At 42.9% G+C, this 23,208-nt stretch overlaps 1 protein-coding gene across 1 annotated transcript in view; it reads left to right on the forward strand.

Annotated features, from left to right (window-relative positions):
- Nucleotides 1–2,736: 2,736 nt before the first annotated feature.
- Nucleotides 2,737–23,208, forward strand: part of LOC144307029 (T-cell surface glycoprotein CD1a-like) — a 45,956-nt gene continuing 25,484 nt past the window's right edge. Inside the window, exon 1 of the mRNA XM_077886578.1 lies at nucleotides 2,737–2,873. Coding sequence (XP_077742704.1) covers nucleotides 2,813–2,873 — 61 coding nt within the window. The 5' untranslated portion in view covers nucleotides 2,737–2,812. The remainder of the gene's footprint in view (nucleotides 2,874–23,208) is intronic.

Genomic DNA, 23,208 nt, shown 5'->3' on the forward strand with positions numbered 1-23,208 from the left:
AAGAAAAACAAAGCTGGATGTATCACAATTACAGATTTCAAGTTACCCTACAAAACTGCAGTAATCAAAAGACTACGGAACTGGCACAAAGTAGACACATACATCAATGAAACAGAGTTCAGAGACGAGGGAAAAATAAACCACGATTTCCTGTTCAATTAATCTTTGACAAAGGAGGCAAGAATACGCAATGGGAAATAGTCTTTTCAATAAATGGTACAGTGAAAACTGGACCACTACATGTGAAAGAAAGAAAGTTGACCACTTTCTTTTTATTTTATTTTATTTTTTTAAATAAATTTATTTTTTATTGGTGTTCAATTTGTCAACATACAGAATAACACCCAGTGAGTTGACCACTTTCTTATACCACAGACAAAAGTAAACTCAAAGTCTATAAAAGACCTAAATGTAAGGCTTGAAATAATAAAAATCCTAAAAGAGAGCAAAGACAGTAAGGTCTCTGATGTTGGCCCCAGTAACATTTTTTCCAGATATGTATCCACAGGTAACGGAAACAAAAGGAAAATCAAACTGTTGGGACTACATGAAAATGAAAAGCTTTTGGACAATGAAGGAACCAGTCAAGAAAGGTAAAAGACAACCTATGGAACGGGAATATTAATTTGCAAGTAACATATTCCATACGGGGTTAGTATCCAAAATATAAAAGGAATGTGGACAATTCAACATGTCAAAAATCAAATAATCCAATTAAACAATAGACAGAAGACATGAACAGACATTTCTCCAAAGAAGACACCTAGATGGCCAACAGACACATGAAAAGGTGCTCAACATCACTCATCAGGGAAATGCAAATCAAATCTCAATGAGATATCACCTCACATCTGTCAGATTGGTGTTATATATATAATATATATATATATATATATATATATATATATATATATATATAAAGAAACACATACAAGAAACAAGTGTTGGAGACGATGGAGAGAAAAAAAGAACCGTTGCACACTGTTGGTGGGAATGCACACTGGCGCAGCCACTGTGGAAAAGAGCATGGAGGTTCCTCAAAACGTTAAAAACAGAGTTACTTTATGATCCAGTGTTTGTACTACTTGCTATTTACCCAAAGAATGTGAAAACACTAAAATGAAAAGATATGTGCATTCTGATGTTCACAGCAGCATTACATTCGACAGCCCAATGTCCATAGACAGACGAACCAAGAAAAAAAGGTGTGGTGTGTATGCACAATGGACTGTTAGCCATAAAAATGGATGAAATCCTGTCAAGTGCAACAACCTGGATGGAGCTAGAGAGTATGATGGGAAGTGAAGTAAGACAGCCAGAGAAAGATAAATCCCATATGGTCTCACTCATATGTGGAATTCATAAACAAAATGAAGAAAGAAAAAAGAAACAAAGGATAAAACAGGCTCTTGTGTATAGAGAACACATGGCTGGTTCTCAGACGGGAGGTTGGTGGGGGAAGGTAAGCAGGTGATGGGATTAGCATTACACTTAGGTTCATGAGCACTAAGTAATGTGGGGAATTACTGAATCACTATATTGTACACCAGAAACTAATTTAATGTGGCATGCTAACTATAGCAGAAAAACCAACCAAACAAAGAAGAACTAACAGAGCACACAAAACTGTATAGTTTTTGGTTTATGCGTTTTTCTTCCCAGATAGACTCAATGCTCCTTGAATACAGTGCCTGCCCTGCGCACACTGTACTTTCATGAGTGCTTGGGTCCAGGCAGGTGCTAAGTGGCTGGTGGTGAGTGAATATGTATTAATGCCAGTCAGATGGAGGGGGGACTCTTCAGATGTTTCCATGTCCTGTGGTCTCTGTGATGCCTGCTGGTTCCTCCCAAAGAATAATGGAGGACTGGGGGTTGCTGAGGCTGCTACAATCATCGGGAATCTGGACAAGCAAATAGAGCATCTGTTGAAAAGAAACCCTTCCCTTGGGCCCAAATGGCACTTTGGTCCAGACCAAGTCCCCAGATCTGGCTTAATCCCTAACCAACTGCAGTTCCCACCTCCCCCAGAGAGGGAAGTCTTCACCATCAGTGAGGGATTCTCTGGTTTGGCCCAGGGAGGTTCTCTGTCACATGCGCCCTCTCCATCAACACAGAGGGGAGGTCATCCGCATGGTTAGACCCCCTGCTCTCCCAGTTGAGGGTAAGGGACCTTCCCTGGAACACTCCTTTCTCTTCTCTCACCAACTTCCTTCCTATGAAACCCTCCATTTGCGCCACAGATCAGAGCTCCCCTTACCTGCCAGGTGGGAGGCTGCCCCATTCTTGAATCACTTAATAAAACCAGATAGATCTTCAGATTTTCCTGGCTGATTAGTTTTTTGGCACAAGCAGTGAGAAGTCAGAGATGTGAAGGAGCTGGGGTGGGGGTGGGACAGGGAAGGAAATACCTGGGTTGGGGGATCACAAGGCAGGAGGGACAGAGGGACAGCAGGTCCAGGGCTGGTGCTGGGAGCTGGGTGTTTTCCTGGGTTACTGTCTGGGTGAGAAGAAAGGGCTGAGAGGTGGGGCCACTTTTCCAGGCCACACAGGACTTGTTCTGTAGCATCTGAATCAGGGGGCGGGGGCGGGATGGACGCTGGTGACAGGGAGAAGCTGGAGGCCAGAGGGGAGGCAGAGCAGGAGGGGAAGTGAGACTGAGTAGGTGTCCAGGAGCACATTTGCGTTGTCGCAGAGACTCAGGGAAGGGTTGTGTGTGGAGAGGAAGTCAGAGGAGAGGGGCTGGGAGGGGGTAGGTGTGTGAGGACAGACGTCAAAGAGTGACTTTGCAAGAGAAAGAACATCTGCAAACACGATGCTGTTCCTGCAACTTGTGCTGTTGGCGGTTCTCCTCCCGGGGGGTGACAGAGAAGATGGTGAGAGCTCGGGTCCGGCCCAGTGACTTCAGTTGTGTATATGAGTGTGTGTGTGTGTATGTGTATGTTTTTAAGTGCTTTTGTGCATCTGTGTGTTTGTGCATGTGAGGAACTGGGAGTATGCATGTTTGTATATCTGTGTTTGTATATGCATATGGGTGTGCTTGTCTGTGTGTGGGTGTGTGTGCTTGTGGCATGTGTTTCCACACATACCTGAGGATGAGAGAGTCAGCCTGCTTCCTCCCCGAGCATCCCCTGCCCCAGGGCCCTGTGCTCTCCTGAAGGATGGGTGCGAGGCTCAGGCTCTGGGGCAGCACGTGTCTCCTGAGATGACTATGGCTTCTCTGTCCTCCAGATTCTGGGTCCCGTCCCAAGCACCTACCCATTCCCTCTCCTTCCCAATGTCCTCCTCTTCCTCAGTCTATCTGTCCTTTCCCACATACTTCCAGGAGCCAATCTCCTTCCAGATCATCCTGACCACATCCTTTTACAGCCTTTCCTGGACACAAAATCTTGCCTCAGCTTGGCTGGATGAACTGCAGACTCACAGCTGGGACAGTGACTCTGGCACTTTCACATGCATGTGGCCTTGGTCCAGGGGCAATTTCAGCAACAAGGAACTGATGGAAGAACAAAGATCATTCCATACATTCTCCATTAGATTTCCTCTGATATTTCAGGATCATTTCAGTGAATGGCAGCTTGAATGTGAGTTCAGTTCCCTCCAGGGTGAGATGGAAGAGGCTGGTTATATGTCTTTTGTGTCCTGTCTTCCTGAAGGAAAGAGCCTCCACTGCCTTCTGAACCTCATATCTCTCCATTTTGAAACTGAGTTACACCTTTTAGGGGAGGAGGTGGAAGCCAGACCCCGATTCTTGAAAAGCTTCACATCTTCTGCTCCATCCCACTCCTCTCATTGACCACAGGCTGGGCTCTCCTGTCCCACTAGTGTCTCCCATGAACACTCCTTTCCCTGGCCTCCAACCAAGCACCTCTGGTCCTCACTCTGTGACTGACTCCTTGAACTGTACTTTTCTCCCCATTCTATCCCACCAGCATGTCTACCTATGTGTTCCCTATACCCCATTGTTCCTTGACCGTAGATTGTTTTACCCCAATTTGTTGATGAGCCCTTCCATATTTTCTGCCCATACCTTTCATGCCCCTCCTCCAGCATTAACTCCTTCCTCAATTATTGACCTCTTCCTCTGCTTCCAGTGACTACCACTTCCCCTTTGTGTGAGCCTCTACTAAAACCAAGCTTTGTTCCATTCTCTAAAATCCCCTGAACTTCTCTCTCTGCTCCCATCATCCTTGGCTTCCACTCATTCAATTCATCTCTTTCAATCCCGCTGTGCTAAAACTCACAGTCTCTTTTCCCCAGATCCCTTTCAGGTACAAGCAGCAAAAGGCTGTGAGCTGCACATTGGAGAAACATCAGTAGGATTTATGTGAATTGCCTATCAAGGGGAAGATCTTGTGAGTTTCCAGAACAAGTCAGGGTGGCCATCTCCAAACGGAGGAAGGAGGGCTTAGCAGGTGTCCAGACTATTCAATCAATACCATGTGATCAATGTAAGACTGCAAACACACATCAGTGACTCCTGCCCCCCGTTCCTGTTGGGTCTTCTTGATGCAGGGAAGACACATCTGCAGCGACAAGGTCAGTCCTGCTTCCTCCCCCAAGAACTCTACAATCATAAATTTGCATCATTCCCTCAAAGTCAAGGTAAGAAGAGAGTTGGGGGAGAGAGACAATGATGGTGGCAGATTTCTAGAGGCAGAAAGGTATGTCTGTCTAAAGTGATAGGAGGACCTTCCCTCACTCTGTGAATTCCTGTCTTGTCTCCACAGTGAGGCCCGAGGCCTGGCTGTCCGCTGGCCCCAGCCCCGGGCCTGGCCGGCTGCAGCTGGTGTGCCACGTCTCCGGGTTCTACCCCAAGCCTGTGTGGGTGACTTGGATGCGGAGTGAGCAGGAGCAACAGGGCACCCAGCTGCCCCATGCTGATGGGATGTGGTACCGTCAGGTGTCCTTGGATGTGAAAGTCAAAGAGACAGCTGGCCTGTCCTGCTGGGTGACACACAGCAGTCTAGGAGGCCATGGTCCTCCACTGGGGTGAGAAAGAGCTGGGCCCGGCTGGGAAAGGGGGTGAGTGGTGCTATAGCAGAGCAGGAGCCTGATGAAAAATTTGGGAATCTAGGAAATCTACACCAAAAGGACAAAATATGAGTAATCCATGAAATGAAAGATCTGAGGGTGAAGGCCCTGTAAATGTGGGAGGATGCATAGGGTTAGGTGAAGTGTCCATCTCTGAGGAGGGATGGGAGAAGAGAGAGTTGGAAGGGTGGCAGGTGAGGCAGAGGTTTTCAGGAACATAGAGGATCAGGGTGGTGCAGTTCAAGCCGGGGTGGATGGGAAATGACACCCTCTGTGCCCAACCCCACAGAGCAGCCCCCCTCGGTGGGCTTGGTCTTCCTGGCAGTTATTGTGCTCCTGGTGTTCCTGGCAGGCCTGGCGTGGTGGCTCTGGAAGCGCTGTGAGTCTCTGGGGCCCCCTTCCTGCTCTTTCCCACGTGTCTCCCCACCTTTCAGTGTGTCCTCAGCCCTCCTGCCACCTGTGCCCTTCCCCCCTGAAGCCCTCCCCTCCACCTGCTGCAGAAAGATTCCTCCTCTCTTCCTCCCAGGAAAGCCCACTGGAGACCATAGTGCACTGGCTTCCATTTAGAGTGAGAATCCAGGAGCCCATGGACCAAAATATACCTAAACTCAGCTCAGTGGTGATGTCCTCGCAATCTTCTGTGTGTAACTTTATCTTTCATTTGTGCTTAATGATTAGTCGACAATAAAAACTAAGTGTAATTTAGCTGGATTTGTTGTTCAACTTCATTTGCAACTTAAATCTCAAAATTGAACTTAGGGTAAAATGAATTCTCAGCAACTTCCATGGTTTGCAAGCATCAAATATCATTTCCTCCAGTGACAATTCCCTGTTTCACAAATAGAATCAGTGTATTTTTTTAAATTTATTTTTTATTGGTGTTCAATTTGCTGACATATAGAATAAAACCCAGTGCTCATCCCATCAAGTGCCCCCCTCAGTGCCCGTCACCCAGTCACCCCCACCCCCCTCCCACCTCCCTTTCTACTACCCCACGTTCGTTTCCCAGAGTTAGGAGTCCCTCATGTTCTGTCTCCAGAATCAGTGTACTTTGTAAGAAATTCCACCACCTTGATGTGCACTCTGTCTAATTTATTGCTGTCCTGCAGCCCTTGATCCCTCCTATAGTTTCTTTTCCCTTCTAACTCTTAAGCCTCTTCAGGGCAAAGTCCATGTCTTTTAAATATTTCTACCTTTGCAAAGTGTCTCATTTGCATGGAATAAGTTCTCAATAAAAATATGGGTGATTCAGGATGCCTGGGTGGCTCAGTGGTTGGGCAGCTGCCTTTGGTTCAGATCGTGACTCCAGGATCTGGGATCGAGTCCTGCATTGGGCTCCCCGTAGGGAGCCTACTTCTCCCTCTGCCTGTGTCTCTGCCTCTCCTCTCTCTCTCTGTGTCTCTCATGAATAAATAAATAAATCTTTAAAAAATATTGGTGATTTATGCCAAATTTATAGGTTTTTCTTTCCTTTTGGTTAGTGACATGCTCCACATAGACCTCACAAATTTCCTGTTCTTTCTCCTGGATTTACTGCATTGTTGAATCATTACCACTGAACTCATGGCCTGCAACTCTGCATCCCAAGCCTGAGAGGGCCTTATGTACACTGGTGTTTTGTTTGTGAGGAGCATCCTACCCTCTTGTGCTTAAGAACACTAGTCATCCCTGTAGCTCTAGCTTCAGGGCCATTTTGAACAATGAAATAACCAAGAAGGAACATGTAAATGCAGAAATTGCAGCAGAATGGCCCAACCAGAAATTGGGCCATGAATAAGACGCATGCTTACAGTGTAGGAATTAAAACAGGAAGGCAGAGAGGCCCCTGGTTCTGCCTCAACTGGGAACATGTGTGATGGGTGACATATGTTGGGCCAATCTAAGTATACCATGAACATGGTGAGCATGTGTGTCTGGGGCTACAAATCAATGTCTGCAGGTATGTCAATCAGCACAGACTCTGAATAATGAAGATAGATCCTTTGTGAGTAATGACCCTCATGGCAGTGCGAGTGGAGACATCCATGGCTAGACTTCAGTTATTTTAGGTTTCACTAATTAACTCAAACCATTCTCAAGCCCTGACCATGCAGCAGGGATACTTTGAATGTCAAGGAGTAGGGGAGGAAGAAGTCATCACTGTTTTTGGAGCTTGAAAGTTTTGCTTTCCTGCCTTGACTATGGTTTTCATTGTTTCTATCCAGTTAGTACAGCTTCTTATTTTAATTGAACAAGGGAAAAAGCACTTTGTTCTACTTTGTTTAGGGGTCGAGGAGGGGAGCATCCAGAGGGGCCAAGTGTAAACAGCCACTTCTGCACATGAGGATATTTCTGGAAAATGACATTGAGATGGGAGAGGTGGCAAAAGTGAAAAGACAGGAAGAGGGGAGAGCAAATCATGGGACTTCCACAATCTTCTCACCTGGATCAGACTGTGCGGCTGCTTCTCTATGTTCCAGGCCTCCTTATCATCCTTGCATGACTATCACGTGGTTTTTGGTTAGTTTACTCCAACCTCATGGGTATCCCTGGGCTCTCATCAGCCTGAAGCCATCAGGAGAAAGCATCCTTGACAATGAAACAGGCTGAAGGATGGACAAGAGGTAACCTACAGTTCAGTCCAATAATCAGACAGGTGTCACTTGTCCTGACCCAGAGTGATGGTTCAGATCAAGTCACCTGCTCCAGCTGGCACAGATCATACAAAGCCTGATTTTTGTCACAAATGGAGAAAAATGAGATGCTCTCTCTTTGCCTGGATATTAAGGTTTGATGTATAAAACATGAAACATCTACTGTCCATTTTTCAGCACCAGAGAAGCAAGTCTGAGGATGAAGTCTGCCTGCAAGAAGGCAGAGAAGTTATATATGTGAAATTTACCAAGAAGGTAGATCCCAAGTGTTCTCACCACAAGAAAGATAAAGAAAGGAAAAGAAAGAAGAAGGTTGTGATGGAAGAGCTAAGATGGCAGAGTAATAGAATGGTCTAGGGCTTGCTTCATCCCTTGAACATAGCTGTATAAATATCATATCATTCTGAATACCCATGAACTCAATCTGATGATCAAACAAACTGTACAACTAGAGGGAGAGAAGATGCCACATTGTGAAAGGTAGGAGGGGTGGAATTGTGGTTTGGGGAAGAAACAGATCACAGGTGTGGTGGATGGGAGGAAGCCGTGGTCACAAACAGAGGAGAGGGAAAGAGAGAAGAGAGAGTGCAGAGCCTTCAGGGGATCACAGAAAGAGAACTCTTCCCCGCCTCCATTGTCTGGGAAAAGGAGTGGGGCTGATTTTCATGAGTTGCTACAACCAGTGGGGCTTAAAGAGTAGAGTCTTAGATTCCTACTACTGGCCAGGGTAGAGTTGGTGGGCACTACAATGCTCCTATGAAAAAGGAAGGCAGAAGCCTGGGGGCAGACAGCATGATCTGAGGATGCCCTGGGATACACAGGAGAGATGCTTAGTCCTTCTTGGAGCATATCTGGGAGAGGTGGTACTGAATCACCAGGGACGCAAAAGCCAGGGGAGATCACCATTACCTTTCACCACATCAGAGCATGGTACAGACACTTGCAGAGGGTGCCCTACCTGGACACCAGCTATTTGCTGCCCTTTAGTCCAAACCATAAGCCCCTGTGCTTTGGTGTGACTGCTGTTCTGGAACAAATCTGCACCAGTTGCATCCCGATGAGACCTTCCCCAAGGACCAGTGGGAGCCTGCACCATGCCACCCTAAAGTTTGGAGCTTTAAAACTCAGCCAGACTTGTTGAGTTAGGACACAGGGGGCACTGTCCTGTTGGGTAAAAGATGGTTTGGACACAGACAGGGTGAAGGAAGGGATCTGAGGGACACCTGGGACACATGAGGGAAGATTGTTCACTCTTCTGGGTATGCTTTCTTCAGGGAAATAGTACAGGATCTCCTGTCTATGGATGAGGAAGTAGGCTGGCACCACTTCCCTCTCTTGCCCTTCAGCATAAGCTAAATTCAGTAAGCAGACAATGATAACAGTGGTAGCCTAAACCACTTCATCAATCCCTCCCCCTGAGCTCTGCAGGTGCCTATTTTCAGACAAGTGTGCCCAAGAACCAGGGTAGGGAGCCCTCCCTAAAAGACCAGCAGTAACCACAACATGCATCACATCTACCAACCACAGACTTCTGCAAAGCTTCATTTCTGGTGAAAGTTACATCAGGTCTCATTTAACAAGCAGACAAGGGCACACCTAGTTAAAACCCACCACACTCTGACAAGCTGCAAACACTCCTCGCTGCAGCCTAGGAGATCTTCTGTAGATGACTGATCTGAGGGAAAGGGCAGCCAAAACACAGCAGCAGAGTGCACACAGCACAAGAGATACTTCCTGAAGCTCCAGGCCCTGGACAGTATAAGATCTATTAATAATAATGCCATTACTCTCAGGAATAGGAAACACAACAGGCTTTCATAACACAGAGAAAAAGACAGAGACCTAGACAAATTGTCAAAATGGAGGAATTCATCCCAAAAAGAAGAACAACAACAAAAAAGTCACAGCTAGGGAATAACTGAAACAGATAAATAATATGTCTGATCCAGAATTTAAAGTAACAATCTTAAGGATACTAGGTGGGCTTGAGAAAAACACAGAAGACACCAGGAAGTCTCTTACATTAGAGATAAAAGACTTGAAAACTGGTTGGGCTGAAATAAAAATGCTATAACTGAGATTTAAACCTGACTGGATGTAATGATCACAGGGATGGAAGAAGCAGAGGGATGACAAAGTGATAAAGAAGATAAAGTTATGGAAAATATTGAAGCTGAAAAACAAAGGGAAAGAAAAACAATGGTTCAGAAACATAAACTTAGGGAACTCAGTGGCTCCTTAAAACACAGTAACATTCACATTATAGCAGTCCCAGAAAAAGAGAGGGAAGGGGGGGGGCAGAAGATTATTTGAGCAAATTAAAGCTGAAAATTTCCCTAATCTGGGGAAGGAGACAGATATCCAAATCCAGGAGGCACAGGGAACCCCCATCAAAATCACCCAAAGCAGGATAACACCAAGATATATCATAGTTAAATTTGAAAAACATAGAGGTAAAGAAAAAATCCTAACAGCAGCAAGAAAAAGAAGTCCCTAACTTACGAGGGAAGACAAATAAGGTTAGCAACAGATCTTTCCATGGAAACATAGCACACTGGAAGAGGGTGGCATTAAATATTCAACATCCTGAATGGGAAAAATCTGCAGCCAAGAATACTCGATCCAGCAAGGCTGTCCTTCAGAATAGAAGGAGAGATGAAGAGTTTCCCAGACAGAAAGGAGAGAAAATGAATGGGAAATATCAGAGAGGGAGACAGAACATGAGAGACTCCTAACTCTGGGAAATGAACAAGGGATAGTGGAAGGGGAGGTTGGTGGGGGGTGGGATGACTGGGTGATGGGCACTGAGGGGGGCACTTGATGGGATGAGCACTGGGTGTTATGCTATATGTTGGCAAATTGAACTCCAATAAAAAAAAAAGGATGGGAAAATTCTTCAAATATTTGACCATAATGGTATAGTTTTATATTGGATTCCAAACTTAAACGTGGATGGGTACTTGTCATTTAGTTGTGAAATCCACCAACTTGCCTGAATACAGCCTTTTCACATTTAGGCAGTAAACTGTTTGATAGTGAGATTTGAGCCAATGTTTTATAATGAATTGTATTGATAAATATGTTAAAAAATGTTTCCCAGACAAACAAAAAGTAAAGGAGTCTGTGACCACAAAGGCAGCCCTGCAAGAAATATTAAAGGGAACTCCTTGACTGAGAAAGAAAGACCAAAAGTGACAAATACTAGAAAGAAGCAGAGAAAATCTCCAGAAACAATGACAAAACTAGTAATAAAATGGCACTAGATTCATATCTATTAACAATCTCTCTGAATGTAAATGGACTAAATGCTTCAATCAAAAGACATAGGGTGTCGGAATGGATGAAAAAACAGGACCCATCTATATGCTGAGAAAGAGAGATTCATTTTAGACCTAAATACACCTGCAGATTGACAGGGAGGGGATGGAGAACCATCTATTATACTAATGAACATCAAAAGAGAGCAGGAGTAGCCATATATCAGTTTATCAGATAAACTAATATTTATTTTATTTTATTTTTTTAATTTATTTTTTATTGGTGTTCAATTTGCCAACATATAGAATAACACCCAGTGCTCATCCCATCAAGTGCCCCCCTCAGTGCCCGTCTAAACTAAAATTTAAAACAAGGCCTATAACAAGAGATGAAGAAGGGCACTATAACATAGCAAAGGGGTCTATCTAACAAGAAGATCTAACAATTGTAAATATTTATGTCCCCAAATTGGGAGCACAAAATATGCAAAAGAATTAATAACAAAATTACAGGAACAGATTTATAATAATACAATAATAGTAGGGGGCTTCAACACCTCACTTACAGCAATGGACAGATCATTAAGCAGAAATCAAGAAGGAAATAATGGCTTTGATTGACACACTGGCCAAGATGGACTTAACAGACATATTCAGAAAATTTCATCCTAAAGCAGTGGAAGACACATTCCTTTGGGCTGCACACGGGACAACCTCCAGAATAGATCATAAACCAGGTCACAAATCAGGCCTTGAGAAGTACAAGAAGGTTGAGATCATATGATGCATATTTTTCAATCACAATGCTGGGAAAGTTGATGACAATCACAAGAAAAAAAATGGAAAGACCACAAATACATGGAGGTTAAAGAACATCCTAGTAAAGAATGAGTGGGTCAAACAAGGAAGAAATCTTTAAAAAGGAAGCAATTGGAAACGAAAACATGACAATCCCAAACTTTTGGGATGCAGCAAAGTAGTCATAAGAGGAAAATATGTTGCAATACAGGCCCACCTCAAGAAGCAAGAAAAATCTCAAATATGCAATGGATCTTACACATAAAGGGTACGGAAGATATGGTGTATTCACACAAGGGAAGATTTACTCCGGCATAAGAACGAATGAAATCTTGGCATTTGTCATGTTGGGAGTGGAGCTAGAGGGTATTGTGCTAAGCTAAGTAAGTCAGTCAGGGAAAGACAAATACCATAGGACTTCACTCATATGTGGAATTTAAGAGTGAAACAGGTGAACATAGTGGGGAAAAGAAAGAAACAGAAGGCGGTCATAAAGGACGCTTTTCACTACAGCAGTTAAACTGAAGGTTGCTGGAGGGGAGGTGCGCGGGGATGGGTTAAATGGGCGGTGGGTATTAAGGAGGGCGCTTGTTATAGTGGGAACTGGGTGTTGTATGTAACTGATGAACCACAGACTACTACTCTTGAAACTACTACTACTACTACTACTACTACTACTAATTCTAGAAACATATAAATCACCAAATCTGAAACAGGAAGAAATACAAAACTTGAACATATGGAAAACCAGCAAAGTAATTGAATCACTAATAAAAAATCTCCCAACAAAAAAAGTCTGGGCTCAGATGGCTTCCCATAGGAATTCTACTAAATATATACTTAGCTATTATTAAATTTTTATTTGAATTTTATTTAGCACATAGTGTACTATTGGTTTCAGGCATAGAATGCAGTGATTTATCACTTAGATACAACACGCAGTGCTCATGACAAATGCCTGCTTTAATACCCATCCCCCCCACCTAGCCCATCCCCCAACCACTGCCTTCATTAACTCTCAGGTGCTCTCCAACATTAGAGCCTCTTTTTTTTGGTATACTTTTTTGTTGCAGTTCGATTTGCCAACATAATGTAACACCCAGTGCTCATCCCATCAAGTGCCCCCTGAAGTGCCATTCTCACTGGTATGAGGTGGGATCTCATTGTGGTTTTGATTTGTATTTCCCTGATGGCCAGTGATGCGGAGCATTTTCTCATGTGTGTGTTGGCCATGTCTATGTCTTCCTTGGTGAGATTTCTGTTCATGTCTTTTGCCCATTTCATGATTGGATTTTTCCTTTCTTTACTGTTGAGTTTGAGAAGTTCTTTATAGATCTTGGATACTAGCCTTTTATCTGATACATCACTGCAAATATCCTCTCCCATTCTGTAGGTGTCTTGTAGTTTTGTTGACTGTTTCTTTTGCTGTGCAGAAGCTTCTTATCTTGGTGAAGTCCCAATAGTTCATTTTTTGCTTTTGTTTCCCTCCCCTTCATGGATGTATCTTGCAAGAAGTCACTGTGGCCAAGTACAAAAAGGGTGTTGCCCATGTTCTCCTCTAGGATTTTAATGGATTCTTGTCTCACATTTAGATCTTTCATCCATTTGAGTTTATCTTTGTGTCTGGTGTAAGAGAATGGTCCACTTTCATTCTTCTGCATGTGGATGTCCAATTTTCCCAGCACCCTTTATTGAAGAGACTGTCCTTTTTCCAGTAGATAGTCTTTCCTGCTTTGTTAAATATTAGTTGACCATAGAGATGAGGGCCCATATCTGGATTCTCTATTCTGTTCCATTGATCTATGTGTCTGTTTTTGTGCCAGTACCACACTGTCTTCATGAGAACACCTTTGTAGTACAACTTGAAATCCGGCATTGTGATGTCCTCGGCTCTGGTTTTCTTTTTCAATATTCCCCTGGCTATTCGGGGTCTTTTCTGACTCCACACAAATCTTAAGATCATTTGTTACAACTCTCTGAAGAAAGTCCATGGTATTTTTTAAAAGATTTTATTTATTTATTCATGAGAGACACAGAGACAGAGAGAGAGAGAGAGAGAGAGAGGCAGAGACACAGGCAGAGGGAGAAGCAGGCTCCATGCAGGGAGCTTGATGTGGGACTCGGTCCCAGATCTCCAGGATCATGCTCCAGGCCAAAGGTAGCGCTAAACTGCTGAGCCACCTGGCTGCCCTCCATGGTATTTTGATATGGATTGCATTGAATGTGTACATTGCCCTGAGTAGCATTGACATTTTCACAATATTAATTCTTCCAATCCATGAGCATGGAATATTTTTCCCTCTCTTTGTGTCTTCCTCAATTTCTTGCAGAAGTGTTCTGTGATTTTTAGGGTATAGATCCTTTACCTTTTTGGTTAGGCTTATTCCTAGTTATCTTATGCTTTTGGGTGCAATTGTAAATGGGATTGACTCTTTAATTTCTCTTTCTTCAGTCTCATTGTTAGTGTATAGAAATGCCACTGACTTCTGGGCATTGATTTTGTATCCTGCCACACTGCTGAATTGCTGGATGACTTCTAGTGGTCTTGGGGTGGAGTCTTTGGGTTTTCTATGTTTTCATGTCATCTGTGAAGATGGAGGGTTTGACTTTTTTGCCAATTTGAATGTCTTTTATTTCTTTTTGTTGTCTAATTGCTGAGGCTTGGACTTCTAGTATTATGGTGAATAGCAGTGGGGAGAGTGGACATCCCTGTCTTGTTCCTGATCTTAGGGGAAAGGCTCCCAGTGTTTCCCCATTGAGAAGGATATTTGCTATGGGCTTTTCATAGATGGTTTTTAAGATTCTGAGGAATGTTCCCTCTATTCCTACACTCTGAAGAGCTGTGATCAGGAATGGATGCTGTATTTTGTCAAATGCTTTCTCTGCATCTATTGAGGGGATCATATGGTTCTTGTTTTTTCTCTTGTTGATGTGATCTATCATGTTGATTGTTTTATGACTGTTGAAGGAGCCATGCATCCCGGGGATAAATCCCACTTGATCATGGTGAATAATCTTCTTAATGTATTGTTGGATCCTATTGGATAGTATCTTGTTGAGAATTTTTGCATCTGTGTCCATCAGGGATGTTGGTCTATAATTCTCCTTTTTGGTGGGGTCTTTGTCTGGTTTTGGAATCAAGGTGATGCTGGCCTCATAGAACGAGTTTGGAAGTATTCCGTCCCTTTCTATACTTTGGAACAGCTTTAGTAGAATATGTATTATTTCTTTAAACATTTGATAGAATCCCCCTGGGAAGCCATCTGGACCTGGACTTTTGTGTCTTGGGAGGTGTTTGATGACTGCTTCAATTTCCTCCCTGGTTATTGGCCTGTTCAGGTTTTCTATTTCTTCCTGTTCCAGTTTTGGTAATTTGTGGTTTTCCAAAAATGCATCCATTTCCTCTAGACTGCCTAATTAATTGCCTATAGCTGCTCATAATACGTTTTTAAAATTGTTTGTACTTCCTTGGTTGTGATCTCTCCTCTTTCATTCATGATTTTATTAATTTGAGTCTTTTTTCTTTTTAATAAGACTGCTAATGGTTTATCTATCTTATTAATTCTTTCAAAGAACCAACTCCTGGTTTTGTTGATCTGTTCTACAGTTCTTTTGGTCTCTAGTTCATTGAGTTCTGCTAAAATCTTTATTAACTCTCTTCTTCTTCTGCTGGGTGTAGGTTTTATTTGGTGTTCTCTCTCCAGTCCTTTAGGTGTAAGATTAGCTTGTGTATTTGAATTTTTTCCAGTTTTTTGAGGGAGGCTTGTATTGTGATATATTTCCCTCTTAGGACTGCTTTTGCTGTATCCCAAAGATTTTGAACAGTTGTATCTTCATTTTCATTAGTTTCCATGAATCTTTTTAACTCTTCTCTAATTTCCTGGTTGACCCTTTCATCTTATAGTAGGATTCTCTTTAACTTCCACTAGAGGTTTCTTCCAAATTTCTTCTTGTGGTTTAGTTCTAGTTTCAAGGCATTGTGGTCGGAAAATATGCAGAGGATGATCCAAATCTTTTGGTTGGTTGAGACCTGATTTGTGACCCAGTATGTGGTCTATTCTGGAGAAAGTTCCGTGTGCACTTGAGAAGAATGTGTATTCAGTTGCGTTTGGACGTAAAGTTCTGTAAATGTCTGTGAAATCCATCTGGTCCAGTGTATCATTTAAAGCTCTTGTTTCTCTGGTGATGTTGTGCTTAGAAGATCTGTCATTTTCAGAAAGAGCTCTGTTAGAGTCTCCTACTATTAGTGTATTATTATCTAAGTATGTCTTTACTTTGGTTAATTGATTGATATACTTGGCAGCTCCCACATTAGGGGCATAAATATTCATGATTGTTGGGTCATATTTTTGGATAGACACTTTAAGTATGATATAGTGTCCCTCTTCATCTTTTACTATAGTCTTTGGGATAAATCTTAATTTATCTGATATGAGGATGGCTACCCTTGCTTTCTTTGGAGGACCATTTGAGAGGTAAATGGTTTTCCAACCTTTCATTTTCAGGCTGGAGGTGTCCTTAGGTCTAAAATGAGCCTCTTGTAGACAGCAAATAGATGGGTCTTGCTTTTTTATCCAGTCTGAAACCCTGCGCCTTTTGATGGGATCATTAAGCCCATTCATGTTCAGAGTAACTATTGAAAGAAATGAATTTAGTGTCCTCGTAATACCTATTCAGTCCCTGTTTTTGTGGATTATTTCTTTGGGCTGCCTCTTTCTTTTACAGGGTCTCCCTTAATATGTCTTGCAGAGCTTGTTTGGTGGTCACATATTATTTCAGTTTCTGCCTATCTTGGAAGGTCTTGATCTCTCCTTCTATTCTGAATGAGAGCCTTGCTGGGTAACGTATTCTTGGCTGCATGTTCTTCTCGTTTAGGACCCTGACTATATCCTGCCAGCCCTTTCTGGCCTGCCAGGTCTCTGTGAAGAGGTCTTCTGTTAATCTAATATTTCTTCCCATATAAGTTAGGGATCGCTTGTCTCTTGCTGCTTTAATGATTTTCTCTTTATCTTTGGAATTTGCAAGATTCACTATTATATGTTGAGGTGTTGAACGGTTTTTATTGATTTTGGGGGTCATATTCTCTATCTCCTGGATCTGATTGCCTGGATCTGAATTTACCTCCCCAAATTAAGGAAGTTCTCAGCTATGATTTGTTCAAATACACTTTCTGGTCCTCTGTCCCTGTTGGAGCTTTCTGGAACCCCAATTATACGTAGATTTTTCCTTTTGAGGCTATCATTTACTTCCCTCTATCTTTCCTCATGGTCTTTTAATAAATTTTCTTTTTTTTTCCTCAGCTTCCTTCCTTGCCATCAACTTGTCTTCTATGTCACTCTTTCTTCCACCTCATTAACCCTCACCGTTAGGACCTCCAATTTGGATTGCATCTCATTTAATTGATTTTTAATTTTTGCCTGATTAGATCTAAATTCTGCAGTCATGATATCTCTTGATTCCTTTATGCTTTTTTTCCAGAGCCACCAGTAGCTTTATAATTGTGCTTCTGAATTGGCTTTCTGACATCAAATTGAAATCCATATTCTGTAACTCTGTGGCAGAGAGTACTGTTTCTGCTTCTTTCTTTTGTGGTGAGTTCTTCTTTCTACTCATTTTGCTCAGTGCAGAGTGGTTGTATGACCGAGCTGAGTCAAGAATATCAACCACGACCTAAGTAAATTTTACCCTAGATGATTCTGACTAGGTCAGAGACCTGAAATTGAAAACAAAGATCAGAATGAAATAAAACAAAAGTACCACTAAACTGAAAAACACATTTTAAAACAAAGTAGTAATAAAAGGCCACGAATCCCAAAGAAGAATAAAAAAAAGAAAAAAAGATACAAGAAGAGAGAAAAAGCAAAAGTTAAGAAGAAAAAAGAAAAAAGAAAGAGTAGAAAAAGTGGGGGGGGGGCTGGGAGATGGTGGTGGTGAAGAATTTGTAGTGGAGGAAGAATGTAGTCTACCTGAGGGGTCCTAGAGGGTGATCCTCTTGGTTCTGAGTTTATTAAGGTCTGTATGTTAGAATATGCTCAAATTTATATAAACCAGAAATACTTGTAGAGAGCCCCAACATTGACCACAAAAACATAAATGAGATAAAAGAGGGGAGCAGTATGGGAATGAAGAGAGAATATAATCTCACAGAATGAACCAGCACAGTGTTGTACTTGGTCTGGGTGCATGCTGGTCATGTTTTAGAAGGTATTACCTTCTGCCATTGGAGAACAAAATGAGACACAGAGAACAAAAAATACAAAACAAAAAAGTATATCTTGTGTATCTCCAAAACTGAATTGAGTATGTTGAAGGCAATCTAGAAGTGGAAAATATATCTAGGACCCGTAATTGTAGATATGTGAAAGTCAAAAAGGAAGAAACTTAAAAATGAAGAGGTGGTAAAATATTGTAGTTAAGGTGGGAAAAGAGAAAAAAATTGGAAATTTATAGCCTGATATAAAAACGAGTTGTACTGGAAAAAGGGGAAAAAGTCGGAAGGGCACCCTCTGGTTCTATATGCTGTAAATCGCTGGACTTCTGGAGCTTCCCAGGGCTGTTTGGTCAAGAACTTGCTCTTCCTCTGTCCTTCCAGCTGGTCTTCTGTGGGATGGGCTGCTGTCTGATTCTCAGGTGCGTGCACCTGCGTGAGCTGCCCTGCACCCTGCCAGGTGCCGGGCTCAGTGAGAGCTGTGTATCCCGGGAGACTTCTGTTCCCTGGGGCCGCCCCCTCCCAGGCACAGGGTGACACCAGGATGAACAACCACACGGTGGTTGGCCAGCTCTCCAGCTGGGCGGCCAGCTCTCCAGCCCTAGAGTCAGCTCCCGCAGTAACTCCCGCAGCTCCCAGTGGACACTGGCCTGGATGCTCCCGGGGTGGCGGGGGGCGCTGACCTGCACAAAGGGGGGGTGCCTGGGGTCAGGAGCATCCTCACTGTCCTGTGCCCTCCCCCATCCCCTGGGGGCACCTGGTGGCAGGAGGGTCCCCCAACCCGGTGGGAGGGCAGGATCCTGGGCTGTGTCCCCCGGCGCCCTGGGATCCGGGACCTGTACTGCTGGAATCGTGCTCCCGAAGGCAGCAGGGCGCAGCCTCTTCCCCCGGACCCCCCCCCCCCCCGCAGCTTCTCCCCGAGGCCCCCCTGGTGTGCGCTCCAGCCCTTACCCAGACCAGCTGCGGTGTGTGGGTGCGCTCCCTCTGGGCGCCCCTCCTCTAACAGGTACCCTGGGGACTGGAGGTGACCCCGCCCCCCCTGCGGTCCGGCCCGAGTTCTCTGATGAGCACCTTTCCTTCCCGGAAGAATCCAGTGCAAAGTTAAAGTTCCCACCTCTCCGGGGCGGGACTCTCCTGTCCCCGAGGCCCCGCCCCCTCGGCCCGGCTCTTCATGCCCCACCCCCACTTGATTCTTTTTTGTCTTATTCTTTTCCACCTTCCCACCTTGTTAGAAGCGAAAACCCTTCTCTCTGTAGCATCTGTCTGTTCTCTCTACATCTTAGGTCGGATTTGCAGGTGCTCAGGATGGTGTGAAAGTCATCCAGGTGAGCTGGGGGCCAGGTGTGGTGCGGACCCTGCTCCTGCGCCAGCTTGCCCCACCATCCACGTTCCAGTCTCTGATGGTCTGTTTTCCTCTTTCCCTTCATTTCCCCCCTTATCATATGTTCATCTGTTTTGTCTCTTAAATTTCACGCCTGACCGAGATCATATGGTGTTTGTCTTTCTCTGATGGACTTGTTCCACTTAGTATGACACCCTCCAGCTCCATCTACCTTGCTGCAAATGGCAAGATTCCATTATTTTGATGGCTGAGTAAAGTCCCTGGTATCTACAGCACATCTTCTTTATCCATTGATCATTGATGGACATCTGGGCTCTCTCCAGAGTTGGTAATGCTGCAGTAAGCTTTGGGGTGCCTGTACTCCTTTGATTCTGTGTTTTTGCACCCTTTGGGTAAGTACCTCGTAGTGAAACTGCTGGATCACAGGGCAGCTCTATTTTGAACTTCGTGAGCGATCTCCAGAGCGTCCCTACTAGTTTGCATTCACACCAACAGGGCTGGAGGGCTCCCCTTTCTCCACATCCTTACCAAAGGCAGGGTTCCTTGTGTTGTTGACTTTAGCCATTCTGACAGGTGCAAGGTGGTTCTCATCATGGTTTTGATGTGTATTTCCCTGACGTTGAGCATCTTTCTATGTGACTGTTAGCCATCTGGGGTTCTTCTTTGGAAAAGTGTCTACTTAGGTCTTTCACCTGTTCCATAACTGGATTATTAGTTTTTTTTGGATGTTGCATTAATAAGTTCTTTATAGATTTATTTATTTATTTATTTATTTATTTATTTATTTATTTATTGGAGTTCAATTTGCCAACATTTAGCATAACACCCAGTGCTCATCCCATCCAGTGCCCCCCTCAGTGCCCGTCACCCAGTCACCCCAACCCCCTGCCCACCTCCCTTTCCATCACCCCTTGTTCATTTCCCAGAGTTAGGTGTCTCTCATGTTTTGTCACCCTCACTGATATTTTCACTCATTTTCTCTCCTTTCCCTTTATTCCTTCTCACTAATTTTTATATTCCCCAAATGAATGAGACCATACAATGTTTGTCCTTTTCCGATTGACTTACTTCACTCAGCATCATACCCTCCAGTTCTATCCACGTCGAAGCAAATGGTAGGTACTTGTAGATTTTTTTATAGATTTTGGATAGTGACCCTTAATTAGATATGTCATTTGCAAATATATTCCATTCTGAGGGTTGTCTTGTAGTTTTGTGGTTTCCTTCACTGTGCAGAAGCTTATCTTTATGAAATCCCAGTAGTTCATTTTCAGTTTTCTTTTGCCTTCAGTGATGTGTGTAGTAAGAAGTTGCTGTGGTCCAGATCACCGAGATTGCCACCTGTGTTATCCTCTAAGATTTTGATGATTTCTGATCTACATTCAGTTATTTCATCCATTTTAAATTTATTGTCATCTATGCATAAGAAAGTCACCTAGATGGACAGTTCTGCATGTGGCTGTCCGATTTTCCCAGCATCATTTGTTAAAGAGACTATTTTCCCATTGGATATTCTTTCCTCCTTTGTCAAATATTAGTTGACCACATAACTGTGGTTCCATTTCTGGGTTCCTGGTTCTGTTCCTTTGACCCATGTGTCACTATAGCATTGTAATAGAGCTTGAAATCTGGAATTGAGATGTCTCCATTTTTGTTATTTCTTTTTCAGGATTACTTTGGCTATTTTGAGTCTTTTGTGATTTCAAAAATTTTGTCTTTAGTGATTTCAAAAATATTTGTTTTTGCTTTATGAAAAATGCTGGTGGTATTTAGAAAGGGATTGCATTAAATGTGAAGATTACTTTGGGTGGTGTAGACATTTTAATAATTTTTGTTATTCCAATCCATGAGCATGCAATGTTTTTCTATTTCTTTGTGCTCTCTTTAATTTCATTCGGAAGTGATCTGTAGTTGTCAGAGTACAGATCCTCTACTCCTTCAGTTATGTTTATTCCTAGGTATATCTTATGCTTTTGGTACAATTGTAAATGGGATTTACTCCATGATTTCTTTTTCTGCTGCTTCATTATTGCTGTATAGGAATGCAAAAGGTTTCTTTTTTATATTTAAATTCAATTAATGAACACATAGAGCATCATTAATTTCAGACCCAGTAGAGTTCAGCAATTCTTCAATCACATTTAACACCCAGTGCCCGACACATCACATGCTCTCCTTAATGTCCATAATCCAGTTACCCTATCCATTCACCCACACCCCTCCAGAAACCATCAGTTTCTTTCCTATAGTTTAAGAGTCTGTCATTGTTTCTTTACCTCTCTGATTTCTTCCCATTCTGTTTGTCCCTCCCGTCCTGTATGATCCTCTGCACTGTTTCTTATATTCCTTATATGGGTGAAACTGAATGATAATTTTCTTTCTGGGATTGACTTACTCCACTCAGCATAATATCCTCCAGTTCCATCCATGTTGATGTAAATGGTAAGATTTCATCCTTTCTGATGGCTGAGTAATATTCCATTGTATATACACCACATCATCTGTCAAAGGACATCATGGCTTCTTCCGCAGTTTGGCTATTGTGGACATTACTGCTGTGAACATCCGAAGGTGCCCCTTCAGATCACTCCACTTGTATCTTTGGAGTAAATACACCGTAGTGCAATTGCTGGGTCATAGTGTAGCTCTATTTTTAGCTTCTTGATGGGCCTCTATATTGTTTTCCAGAGTGGATGCACCAGCTTGCATTCCCACCAACAATGTAAGAAGGTTCCCCATTCTCCACACCCTCACCACTACCTGGTATTTCCTGATTTGTTAATTCCAGCCATTCTGACCAGTGTGAGGTGATATCTCATTGTGGTTTTGATTTGAATTTCCCTGATACCAAGGAATGTGGAACATTTTTTCAGGTGTCTGTTGACCATTTTTAGGTCTTCTTGAAGAATTGTCTGTTCATATCTTCTGCCTATTTCTTAACTGAATTATTTGTTTTGGGGGTGTTGAATTTGATATGTTCTTTGTCGACCTTGGATACTAGCCCTTTATATGATGTCATTTGCAGATATTTTCTCCTGTTAAATAGGTTGCCTCTTAGTTTTGTTGACTATTTCCTTTGTTGTGCAAAAATTTTAATCTTGATGATTCCCAAAAGTTCATTTTTGATTTTGTTTTCCTTGCCTTTGGAGATGTGTCTAGCAAGAAGTTGCTGTTCCTGAGGTCAAAGACATTGTTGCATATGTTGTCCTCTAGGATTTTGATGGATTCCTCTCTCACATTGAGGTCTTTCACCATTTTGAGTTTATCTGTGTATGGTATAAGAAAATGGTCCAGTTTCATGTTTCTACATGTGGCTGCCCAATTTTCCCAACACCATTTATTGAAGAGATTGTCTTTTTCCATTGGATAGTCTTTCCTCCCTTGTCAAATATTGGTCGACCATAGAGTTGAGCGTACATTTCTGTGTTCTCTATTCTGTTCTATTGATCTATGTGTTGGTTTTTGTAACAACACCTACTGTCTTGATGATCACAGCTTTGTAATAGCGCTTGAGGTCTGGCATTGTGATGCCCCCGCTTTGGTTTTCTTTTTCAACATTCCTCTGGCTATTTGGGGCATTTTCTTGTTTCATACAAATTTTAGGATTATTTGTTCTAGCTCTGTGAAAAATGCCAATGGGATTTTGATAGGGATTGCACTGGGTGTGTAAATTGCTCTGGGTAGCATAGACATTTTAGCAATATTTGTTCTTCCAATCCATGAGCATGAATGTTTTTCTATCTCTTTGTGTCTTCCTCAATTGCTTTCAGAAATGTCCTGTAGTTTTTAGAGTATAGATCCTTTATCTCTTTGGTTAGGTTGATTTCTAGGTATCTTATGGTTTTTGGCACAACTATAAATGGGATCCAGTCCTTAATTTTTCTTCTGTCTCATTGTTAGCGTATAGAAATGCCACTGACTTCTGGGCATTGATTTTGT

This window comes from Canis aureus, chromosome 38, assembly GCF_053574225.1.
Source record: "Canis aureus isolate CA01 chromosome 38, VMU_Caureus_v.1.0, whole genome shotgun sequence".
Classification (NCBI taxonomy): Eukaryota; Metazoa; Chordata; class Mammalia; order Carnivora; family Canidae; genus Canis; species Canis aureus.